This window comes from Patella vulgata, chromosome 7, assembly GCF_932274485.2.
Source record: "Patella vulgata chromosome 7, xgPatVulg1.2, whole genome shotgun sequence".
NCBI classification, from domain to species: Eukaryota; Metazoa; Mollusca; class Gastropoda; family Patellidae; genus Patella; species Patella vulgata.
In genome coordinates this window covers 16,685,850-16,698,668 of record NC_065885.2, presented here as the reverse complement: position 1 = coordinate 16,698,668, position 12,819 = coordinate 16,685,850, and the positions used below count along the sequence as shown (strand labels likewise).

Genomic DNA, 12,819 nt, shown 5'->3' with positions numbered 1-12,819 from the left:
TGGTTTTGCAATGGACAGAATCAGATGTTTTTGGGGGTGGACAGAATTAGATTGTTTTGGAGTGGATAGAATCAGATGGTTTTGTAGTGGACAGAATCAGATGGTTTTGGGGTAGATAGAATCAGATGGTTTTGGAGTGGATAGAATCAGATGGTTTTGTAGTGGACAGAATCAGATGGTTTTGGGGTAGATAGAATCAGATGGTTTTGGAGTGGATAGAATCAGATGGTTTTGGGGTGGATAGAATCAGATGGTTTTGGGGTGAATAAATTCAGATGGTTTTGAGGTTTTGGGGTGGATAGAATCAGATGGTTTGTTTTTATATGGGCTAGACTTTGACTAAAGTAATCTCAAAAAAATTCTACAGGGTTTTCCGGTCCAGCTTATTTTCTCAAGCATATATATTTAATTTGTAAGATTTGCCATGAATTTTCTGGGAAGTTTGAACTAGAAAAATTTGGGACAGATATCCAATCCACAACCGAGATATTGACATTTTAACTGTTCATTTATAAATTGTACAAACCTTTTACTTTCCTGATGGGAGTGATAAGTTATCTTTAAATTAAAATAAAGAATCAACATACCTTTATAACACTATCATAGATATCCATAGCACGGACCCAACGACATAAACCTTCACAAGCTGATGACACATTCTTTATAATAGCTGGATCAAAATCAGGATTTGATGTGTATTTTTCTCGTATTTTCTTCATGATGGAACCAGCAATGTTATCTTTATCATATTCTTTCAATGAATCTAAAAACTTCATGTCATTTAACATCTGAATTAAAAAAATACAAAATTCTAGTTTCAAAATTTTGACTCTTTTTAAAACTATTATGGGAGAACAGAAAGATAATATCTGATGACATACATCCTTTTTGTACTCTCCAAATATGTCTGACTGTCAAAACCTTTGGTGAATCCAGGCTGGGGCCCTAGCCCCCCCCCCCCCTCACCCCACCCCCTCTAAATAACAGTATAAAAATTCACTTACTATTCTGTTTCTATGAAATCTGTAAATTTGATTTTTTTTTTAGGTTGGGGTCAAGATAAGCACCACAAATGACCTTGAACAACCTGAATTTTTAAAGTTTTCACAGGTCTCCCAGCCCTCTACCTAACCAAATTGTTTGTTTTATAATAATCAAATCAAACTGACTATATTTAGAAGCTTATTATATTGGTAGGATGTTAATGTATTAAAGAAATACAAACCCTTTTAGCTGCCGGCCAATAATCTTCTATAGCTTTACCACTAGGATCAGTCTTTCTTTCTGGTTTTATACCCTTTACAAAATAGAAACAGGATTACCAGCATGTGCAAATCTTTTTCTGAAGTTTTAGGATTGAAAAATAATAACTGTCAAAAGAGGATATCTAAAAAAATTAATAAATTTGGTTACCTTCATGATACAGACAGATTCCATGACAAGTTTAACTCCTTGTGGTGGGTTTAACATAGTTTTGACAAGAGATATATCATTTTGTTTTAACGTATCCAGGGCAGCAATAGCAGCATTTAAAGCTGGCATAGCAACAGCTAATTTTTCTTCACATTCAATCTATCAAAATACAAGAACAATCATATTAGAATAATAGGACAATAAACAAGAAATCAGCTTGCAAATAGAATTGCCATAATTTTCTCGGCACATTTTTATCATTTAAGTAATAATACACTGAGTTCCTCAGGATTTTTTCAGAGATTTACCCTGGCCAGTAGGTCTGGACATAAGGTTTGGCAAGGAAAGGAAAGAAAAGTCCAAATGTTCGGAAGCTATGATAAAAACCAGATCAACCTGTGTACTCGTTGACATACACATAAAAGAATCCTTGGAATTTGATGATGTCGATTGTCGTCGACATCACTTCCGTGTGCTATGAGGAAAATTTAGCCCAGTGTCCTGCCCCACTGACAAAAGGACCACTCTGGAGATTCCGGAGAAACGAAAATTTGTAAAGCTCCTCTCAATATCTAGAGACACCAGAAAGAACCAGAATCTGTACAAATCTTCGTATCAAATTTAAATCATATAATAGTCTTTGAAATTCTGTCCAACAGAGTAACTTACTTTGATAGATCTGGCCTCCTCAGCTGATTTATTGGCAACAGCTTCATCTTCTTCTACAAGTTTCTTCTTAGCTTCAACTTCTATTGTCTCCCCTTCTATTATAACAATCAGTTCCTCTGTTTCCTCACTTGTTTCTATCAGTTTAGGTTGTAATTCAACCAACTCAGTCTGCATAACACTGATCTGTAATATAAAAAAGTCTCTTTAATACATATGAAGGTTACTGTAGTTCAAATGATGTATTTCACATGAGATTTAATATAATTTGTTTGGTATATCAAGTGATATTTACTGAAATAAAGGAGATATTGCTTCAATTTATTCAGATTGACATGTTTTTCCATTTTTACGTTGAAATATAATCTCAGATTTGTCCATTTTGATATCAGGTATTCTACAACTCATCAAGTCACTTAGATTTTAGTGACTTGATAAACCTGTATTTAATATCAAAAGGACAAACTACATGTAGAAACAAACAGTACTAGATATTTTTTTTGTTGACACAAGATGATCTTAGAAATCAAAAATATATACCTGTTGTTCTGAGAATTCCAGTTTCTCTAAACCAACCATATAACGATTCTTTAATGTGAGGATTTCAAATCTTTTTTTATTGAGCAGATTTTTAAATGTTTTAATAAGTTCTAGATATGATGTTGGTGTTACATAATTTCTTCTTCTCATGGTATCATAATATCTGTAAAAAAACAAAAGAGTTATAAAAAGAATTGTTTGTTGTTGATTTTCCATGACACATGAATGATCAGACATCAAGGTACTTTCTTGACAAACGTTTTAACAAGCTTAAAAAATCCTAAACTTCTACACAATTAATGATGGGAATGTTAATTACTTTCAAAACTACATTTTTAAAGACATCATAGCAACAAATCTAGTCTATTTATGAGGTTTGTTATAAAAATATGTACAAAGTGAATTTAAAAATTATGATCAACTAACTTTGTAGAGAGAGCTCGAACACTTTGGTGAAAATGTTTACACATAACAACGGTTTCTTCTCTGACTTCCTGTGTCATTTCAACGTCATCTAGAAACTTATTAGCCACCAATTCCAATGCATCTTCTGGCCATGCCTAAAAAAATAATTATGGTACATTTCATATTAATTCTGCAGTGTTTTACCCGACAAGATATAGTTTGTTATCGCATTCTATATTTATTACATTAATTCTGTAAAATTCGTGAATAAAATATTGTTTAAACCAACTTAGATGAAGAATGCACTTAAAACAACAAGTTTAATTCACACTGATATTCTATTCCAGACACAATGGCTCATAGTCAACTAAGTTTCTTAGATAATTTCATAATAAATTCATTCAATGTATGATGTACACTACATTCCATAATTAAATGTCCACCTACCTGGAACCAATCAATGGTACAACAGTTTATCAAGGATGGGAACATCCTTAACCTATTTCTAAAAGCATCTCCGATTGGACTAAAGGCCAAAACAACGTGGAGGTTTCTTCTCATTCTCTCTATAAATTTATTATACATATTTAACGGCGTCAATTCTATCTGAGCATTTTCTTGTTGACATACAACCATCATCTGAAAAATAGTATATCATTAATTTTATATAGTTATTATATAGAATAACAATTTTATTACATATGTATATCTTTATATCTTATGTTGGCATTCACTTGTTATCTGGGATCACCCATTCAATCATCTATCTTTTTTGTTTTTAAATCGAAGGTCAAGATTGTTGGAAATAATCTAAACCTGGCACCCAATGTCAACCTTTTCTGGAAATAAAAACAGTGCAATGTACATACCCTTTCTATGATTTCCAGTCTTTCTTCGTTTTCATATAAATTAGGTATATCACCAGTATTTAATATCATATTCACATCTTCCAGGAAAGATTGATCCTAATATACAAATTTAAACATGTTGTAGTGAAAAAAGATAAATCAGATGGTGGATAGATAAAGTGGACAGTTAATACACAAAGTTGATAGCATATAGATAAAATTGATAGCTAAAGTGGATAGTTGATAGACAAAGTGGATAGTTGATAGACAAAGTGGATAGTTGATAGACAAAGTTGATAGCTGATTGACAAAGTGGATAGTTGATAGATAAAGTTCATAAAGTGGATAGTTGATAGTCAAAGTGGATAGTTGATTGCTAAAGTGGGTAGTTGATAGTAAAAGTGGATAGTTGAAGATAAATTTAATGGCTAAAGTGGGTAGTGTTGATAGACAAAGTGGATAGTTGATAGTTGGAGGATAGAACGGTAGACCATGGATATAGTGAGCAGCACATTAAATTGGATAGGAAATAGACATAGTGAATAGACAAAGTGAACAAACAAAGTGTAGTTATTGATGACCAAAAACATCCTTAAATTTACTCAAATTCAGATCTATTGCAGAGAAACACAGACCAAACTTCTGATTTTATATCAGGTTCTATTGAAAGAAAATCTTAGCCAGGTATATTATGTACCTTGATCTGATGATCACCGAACAGAAAGACTGTTGACACACCTTCATCTCCAGCCCTTCTCATCATCTTACGTAAATCATCCCTCCATTCTGTCACTGTATAGTTTTTAGTTATTTCTATCTGAAACACCTCAAAATCGGCCATAAATGCTGCTAATCTTGTAGCACTCTGACGACCACTGCCTCCAATACCTAAAACAGATATATCATGCTTTTATAAGATGAATAGAATTTACATCTCATGGGTGCACAAAAACCAAATATGTCTACTGTTCTGCTCCTAACCTGGGCTAATGAAGACGGGCATACACCATACAGTGCGCTAAGAGGGAAATTTTGCCCGGACAGCGGCACTACGACCTACTCTTATATCGAATTCCAACTGCCAAGGGATCTTTTACGTGCACGCCAATGTGTACACGGGACCTTGGTTTTTCGTCCCATCCGAACGACTAGACAGCTTTCCTTGTCAGTCCCTCCGTCCTGCATCACTGACAAGGGAGAACCACGCCGGAAAATGCAGATGAACTTTCTTGGCCAATGCGTCTTACCCACTTAGCCACGTGATCCCCAAATATGTATATCATTTGGGCTTGGGGGAAGATGCTTTGTAGAAAGAACATGCTAAAGTTGATTTGGGCTTATCTGAACCACAGTATATTTGTCACTGTATGAGCACCATGAAAACCACATGATTTTTTCTATCTGAGAAAAGGTGTAAAAAAATCTAAACCCATGACGAAAAACAAACCTTTGCTTCCCATTCACTTACCCCTTGTTTTACAATGATTTAAAATCTTGAGAGCACATAGTCTTGACAATTTCACTTTTGTTTAAAATATTCTATTTGAACTAACTTTAAAACAACTCACCAACTAGAAGACAGTGTCCATTTGGTTGTTTTAAAACACGACTGATTCTTGACACATGTTCAATAGCGAATCTAAACATCACTAAATCCATCGGAGCTTTAGTCATTACATTATAATCTTCTAAATATCTCTCCATAGTCTACAAAATAACAAAAACAAACAACCTAAATCATCTTATTAAATATGTGTGGTTCATATCTCATCTATTCTGGTAGATTTCTTATTCCATTCCTGCGATTTCTTCCCATCTTCATTAGCCTGGTTGGTACCAAAAATTAAGACATATTAAACTCCATTTCATTTTTGTGATTTCTTTAATTAATAATCTGTGCCACAAACTTATATATATTCCTGTTACACTAAGGTGCCTCTGCTGGTGTTTTTATTACTATTAACATGATAGTACACCTGATCTGGCCCTGATGTTTTTGTCACTATAATACACTTATACACAGGGGCGGATTGGGTCAGGGAACCAGCCCAGGCTCCCGTGTCGGAGTGGCCCCTTTTACTGACCTCGGAGCCTGGACTGGGCGGAGGGGGGGGGATCCAGGGGCTTTTCCCCGTGAAAAATTTGAAAAATGAACCCCAAATATGCGATTTGGTGGCATATCTGATTATAATCTATGTCAAATAATGTATCTCATAAATCGATTAATTTAGGCCAAACGCCCGACCTGCATGTAATTTACAACCATCAACCTGTGAAATTATCATATCGTCATATTATTAATTAACTTATTTAACTGGTTAAAAAATGGGACTAGTTGAGAAAAGTTTTGAATTTTTGGAAATGGGAGGCCATTTCCGGCAATTTGAGAACATTCCTCGACATCCAAATTCTGTAATTTGATCTCTGAAAATAACGAATTAATAAAAATGTCAAGGAATGTTTAACAACAGCCTTAGGAAATCGTCTCGCACTCATATTCAGCCAGCAGACCAGCTATCATCAAATTTTGCTGAGGCCTTAAAATTGATTTTTTTTTTTGGAGTTACGAACCATCGGCAGACGTTTCTGGCGTATCCGCATAAACAGGGTGCAGGTGACTTAGCGGGCGACAGTGTCGGGTGAATCCGATGAAATTTTCGGATGAAATTCGGAATCCCCATTGCAGGGTTCCGAATTCCGGCCCACACCCAGCCCAGAAAGTCTATTATACCAATCCATTCCAGACTCCAGTGATGGCGTGGCGGCCCGTTAAAGCCACCAGCCACATACAACATGATCATCATCGCTCCATGGCCGGTGCAATACCACCCAAATAATGTTCAGCAGAAAAAGTTTTTTTTAGATGAATTGGGCAAAATTATTTTTTTCATTTTTTGTCCGACCGGCCCTTCGGGCCAATCCGCCCTTGCTTATACACCTGATCTGGCCCTGATGTTTTTGTCACTATAATACACTTGTACCAGGTGTACACTTGACTCAGACCTGACAATTTTCAGACCTTGTCCAGTCATAAAGTAAGATGTCATCTATAGTGACAAAGGCCTGTGGTTCTGATGTTACCTTTGAGCATAGTCTGATGAACTGTCGTTCCAGTTAGTTGTAAATATTTACCAGTGTTGTGCCAGGGCCAGTGTATACTTATTCTTTCTAAAACACCTGATAACACCTTTTATTTATCAACATTTGTGTATATTACAGTAAAGTCTTACCTCTCTTAATTCCTCTATGTCTAATATCTCATCATAAATTTTCTCATCTGCCTTTTTACCCATAAAATCACCAAATTGTAAACTACGCAGGTTGTCATCAGTTACCACTTTACCGGCTTCTGCTAGATGACTAAATAAGGCATTGAATTTATCTTTAAAATGTGCCTCTACACAAGACTGTAAAGAGAAAAATATCACAAGAATACTAACTTATTTTATCTGGACAATTAAAATTAAAAATTTAATCGTAGTCTTACTATTTAACCTTCTTCACACAGAGAACTATCTACTCACTTCGAGAAAAGATCTCTGCCCTAAATGGCCGCCATATCCAAAAATGTGTGTACTGTTATGTAGCAGGGATGTACATAATATGTGCTGTGCAATGCGATTATTCATATATAGGGATGCCTAGATTGTTCTGTACTGTGGTGTCTCAAGTTTAAATATACGTCCTACTGACTTGGTCGTGGGGAATTCACTTTGGCTCACTCAAAACAGGTGGATGGATTCCATGCGTAGGGTTGTGGGATTGATTCCTGACAGTAAACCTCATCTCACCTTGATCATTTTATAGAAGTTATTCCTATCTTTATCATCCACCAATCTGTCATAGAAAACTCTATAAACTTCATGTACCCAGATTCGGGAGATTTTATGAGCTCCCTCTGTCCCTTCTGGTACAACGTCTGGTTTTAACAATAAAATACCCTAAAATATACAGTATCAAGATCAATGAAGAAATACACACTTTATGCAGTATTTGATTAAATAATTTAGTGAACAATGACATTATCGATAATAATACTGATGTTATTGATAATAATACTGATGTTATTGATAATATTATTGATACTGATAATAATACTGATGTTATTGATAATAATACTGATGTTATTGATAAAAATATTGATGCTGATAATAATACTGATGTTATTGATAATAATACTGATGTTATTGATAATAATACTGATGTTATTGATAAAAATATTGATAATAATACTGATGTTATTGATAATATTATTGATGTTATTGATAATAATATTACTGATGTTATTGATAATAATACTGAAGTTATTGATAATATTATTGATGTTATTGATAATAATATTGATGTTATTGATAATAATACTGATGTTATTGATAATAATACTGAAGTTATTGATAATAATACTGACGATATTGATAATAATGTTGGTATCTATAAAATTGATGGTTTTCAAAACAAAAATGGCATTCATAACAATGATGACAGTGATGACACTGATAGTAATGATGGCATTCGTAACAATGATGGGATTAATAACAATGATGGGATTAATATAAATGATGGCATAAACTGGTATTACTTCACTGTTAAACTAACAAGAAGGCATCCATTTGTTATTTCTAGAAAACAGATCACATTTATTTCAATGCACATTTATGTTGACCCCCTTCAGGTCACATTAATTTCATGACACAATAAGTTCTTGTATGACAATATTTACCTGTATAACTCTAGAGAAATCTCTCAGATTAAACAGATAATGTGATTTAGATGGTGTTGGTAGGAATGTTGTTATAGCATTCTGATAAATCTCAATAGTAGCTCCAACTACAATCTACAATAAATAATATCAACATGTGTTTGTTTCCATTAATAAATCCTATTTAAAACATGCTTAATTAAACAACATCCTATTTAAAACATGCTTAATTAAACAAAATCCTATTCAAAACATGTTTAATTAAACATCATATTTGCAAGACCTTAATTTCATTGTATTGTCTTATAAGCATAATAGCATCAAAATAAAGAAAGGTGTATGCCTTCATTCAAGAACATATAATTTGCAAATAAGCGATCCGTTCAGGTGATGTTTATCAGTTCATAAAAATGCAAACTTAGTTTTAATGCCTATATTCTAATTACCCAAATGAATTGTATCCATTCATAAAAATGCAAGCTATATTTCAATGCCTATATTCTCCTTTTCAAAGTGTTAGTTCTTACCCTGGAGAATCTACGTAGCGAAGTTTCAAATGATTTAAAATGCCAGTCAGCAATTGGTGAGAAAATATTCTTCATGGTTTCTTCATCAAATGTTTCAATTCCAATAATGTTAAAATGGCGTAAAAATCTGGGTGTAACATTATTTCTACCACCACCAGGGGGACCCATTGCAGCCACCATTATTATATCAACGAGTTGCAGAATAGATGTGTCTTTTCTGTGAACAAAAAAAAATAAATATAATAAAAAGTCTCTGATATTTAATGTCTATGAAACAAATATCAAAACCACAGAAATGTCTGTTTTTTTCTTAATCAAACTGAAAATACCGTAAATCGAAACTATAGCACTGCACATCCAACCTACAGCACTGCACACTCAACTTACATAACAGTACAACCAATCTACAGATTAATACACCCAGTCTACAGAATACCACCCACAATCTACTGAATATTACACCCAATCTACAGAATATCACACCCTATTAATAGAATATCACACCCAATTAATAGAATATCACACCCAATTAATAGAATAACTCACTCAATCTACAGTATAACACACCCAATCTACAGTATAGTACACCAAATCTACAGAATAACACACCCAATCTAAAGAATAGCACACCCCATCTATTGAACAGTACACCCAATCAACAGAATATCAAGTTAGAATTATTTACCTGTCAAACCAGTAACCATGATCTATCCACTGCCTCAGTACCTCTATGGGGGGTTGGGCACCATATTTTTCTTTAGCTGGCATATTTAAATCATCAACAAAAACACAAAGTTTCTTGCCTACAGCTGGTCCATATATACCTTTCTTACGTCTGTAAAATTGAGAAAAAAAAAAGAATGGAGAAAAATGATTCCCTTTTTTGATCATATTGTCAGAACATAAATTTTGGATGTGAGTCTGAACCCTTTGACCACTGAATGTTTCACAGCGTATACACTGGGATTTAGTGATAGTTGTTGCCCGGAAATTACAACGTACAACTTTGCTTTCTGGTTTATCTCCAATTTTCTACCATGTTGTGCCAGTCATACCAACAGTCTGGACTTAAACCATAAACAAGAGAAATCCAACTGCATGGGTTCAAAGGGTTAAATTCAAATTTAAACTTATTACAGGAATTATCTTACAACATAGGAACATAAAGGTCCTATTCATTACATTCTAAATTCATAATACGTAGAAATAATATTTTCAATTGTGGTCTTGTTAACATATAATATCTATTTTTTCATTTGTCAGTGTAACCACGAAAATATTGTCAAAAACTCAGAAATTAAAATTTGTAAACCATTTCATTCTGCAAGCTTGTTAGACCAAACTTAAAGCTAGCATTGATACAAGACATAGTCAAAATGTTATCTATATTTATTGTTACCTATCTAACTTGGAGAATATGATATCTTGTGTTTGATTGGCTGAAGTTTGTGCAGAGAAGTTGATATTATTGATGACGTATTTGTCCTTTTGTAGATTTAACAAGAAATTATTGGTTATGGCCGATTTACCAGTTCCAGTCGGTCCAACAAATAGAAGAGGTTTTCCACGAGTTAAAAATCTTTGTAAGAAATATCGTTGTTTTTCTGTTTCCACTGTGTTAATGATGAGATCATTAATCTGTAAGACAAGAAACAAAACAAGGATAAACATCATGATTTTCTGTAATGTTATTTAATATACATCATGGTTTTCTGTAATGTTATCTAATATACATCATGATTTTCTGTAATGTTATCTAATATACATCATGATTTTCTGTAATGTTACCTATATTCAATTGCTCATTTTTCCTGTCCTTATAAAATCTTAAATACTAGTACCTGACAAAGCTTAAATACTTTTATACATAAATTAAACAAATTTAATAATTTATCAAAATCTACTTAAAATCTACTTGTTAATGATTAATAATATATCTTATTTTGTCTTATCAAAAAATGATTTTAAAAAACAATCTAAGAAAGTGCATTCATTTACATTGTGTTCAATCATAAACATATAAATATGAAAAGATCTAATAGGTATAATGATATTGAATCAATCAAGTTTTTTCATAGACATTCAATACATACATATATAAAGTAAGAGAACAATGTTCTGGGGAGATAGTTCAATAATACAAATAACTCAGCGTCCCAGTAAACACAACATTTACCGGTATATAAAATTGGATTCAAACTTTTCTTGAAATTTAAATTAGGTCAGCTTGAGACTAACATACAGTATTATTTTTATTATTGTTAGGTTTTGCAATTTGAGGATGGTAATTAGACAGGTCACCATTGCTCTTCTCTATTTTTTTCTAATTCCAAATGCCAAGGCATCATTTATGTGCAGTGTTTTCTTGGCCCATATTGGGATTTGAACCAGTTCCTAACCACACAATCACTGCAGCTCTGTGCATGATATTTATACAAATGAACCCACATTTACCATTGTAACTCCTTTTATCTTACATTCAGACTGCCGATGTAATAAAAATGAGGCGGGTAATATTTAACATGCAATATTTACATACATATACTATGCACATTACACGACGTAATGTACATTACACAACATAATGTACATTACACAACATAATGTACATTACACAACACAATATGTACTAACACAACAAAATATGCACATTACACAATATAATATTATGTACATTACACAACATATCGTCTTACCATTGTACGCATTTCTCGATCTTTCTGTTTAAAAAAAAAATAGAAACATTGTTTGATAATAATATCACTACAAAAGTTAACTAAAAGTTAATACATGTGTCTAAATATATAATCACTAATATCTGTAAATATTTAATATCTATAAATATTTGTAATATATAATCACTAATAATATCTGTAAATATTTAAAATTTATAATCATTAATATCTATAAAAATTTGTAATATATTTTCACTAATATCTGTCAATATTTATATAATTTTTCATCACTGATATCTGTAAATATACATAATTTTATGGTAGTATATTGAACTTAAACAAAGATGCTAAATGTTAGCACTTCTGCTGGGGTTCAGGACAGTTCAGGTACTCTATGCTCTATAACTTCATATTATTACATTATTGAATAACATCAAATATATACAGTGATTGTTACGAAAAAAAAATGATTATATTGAACTGAATGATTTTAAAACCATAAATATTTCGTCTCTGCTCAACATGTATAAAACTTTAATAGAAACAACAATATGGTTCACATAAAGCCATCACCAAACATTACAAACATAAGAGTTTTATTACAAATAAAATACAATACACAACAACATATAGACAAAATAATAGTAGTTTCTTCTGGGAGCCAGGAACAAATGTATATCTTCTTCAAGCACAGATATGCATTATTATTAAATCAAACAAAATAAAATCAAGTTATTGAATTTGCCCTGTGTTGATAAGAAACAATATATAGTTGTGGTATGATTATTATAGTTTGCCATCGTAAACCATTGTTCAGTAAAGCATGTCATATCCTATATTTCGTTTTCTCTCAATTAGTCTACAAATGACTATTTTTTTCTTCTTTTTCAAAACAGTGTTTTATATACAGTGGTATCTAATACATTGTGTTATCTTATATAATATATATTGTGCTATCTTATACTACATATTATGGTATCTTTTTGATTGTGCTATCTTATATATGATAGTATATCGTGGTAACTTACACATTATTGTAACCTATG

At 32.5% G+C, this 12,819-nt stretch overlaps 1 protein-coding gene across 1 annotated transcript in view; it reads right to left on the bottom strand.

Annotated features, from left to right (window-relative positions):
* The window catches only part of LOC126827067 (dynein axonemal heavy chain 3), a 63,467-nt gene that overhangs the window by 25,910 nt on the left and 24,738 nt on the right, over positions 1 to 12,819 (bottom strand). Inside the window, exons 34-50 of the mRNA XM_056102208.1 lie at positions 11,795 to 11,818; positions 10,498 to 10,736; positions 9,784 to 9,933; positions 9,099 to 9,315; positions 8,593 to 8,706; positions 7,664 to 7,813; positions 7,103 to 7,279; positions 5,441 to 5,579; positions 4,570 to 4,760; positions 3,894 to 3,989; positions 3,472 to 3,663; positions 3,046 to 3,179; positions 2,620 to 2,782; positions 2,083 to 2,265; positions 1,414 to 1,572; positions 1,226 to 1,297; positions 588 to 788 (exon numbers count right to left, since the gene is read on the bottom strand). Coding sequence (XP_055958183.1) covers positions 588 to 788; positions 1,226 to 1,297; positions 1,414 to 1,572; positions 2,083 to 2,265; positions 2,620 to 2,782; positions 3,046 to 3,179; positions 3,472 to 3,663; positions 3,894 to 3,989; positions 4,570 to 4,760; positions 5,441 to 5,579; positions 7,103 to 7,279; positions 7,664 to 7,813; positions 8,593 to 8,706; positions 9,099 to 9,315; positions 9,784 to 9,933; positions 10,498 to 10,736; positions 11,795 to 11,818 — 2,601 coding nt within the window. The remainder of the gene's footprint in view (positions 1 to 587; positions 789 to 1,225; positions 1,298 to 1,413; positions 1,573 to 2,082; positions 2,266 to 2,619; positions 2,783 to 3,045; positions 3,180 to 3,471; positions 3,664 to 3,893; positions 3,990 to 4,569; positions 4,761 to 5,440; positions 5,580 to 7,102; positions 7,280 to 7,663; positions 7,814 to 8,592; positions 8,707 to 9,098; positions 9,316 to 9,783; positions 9,934 to 10,497; positions 10,737 to 11,794; positions 11,819 to 12,819) is intronic.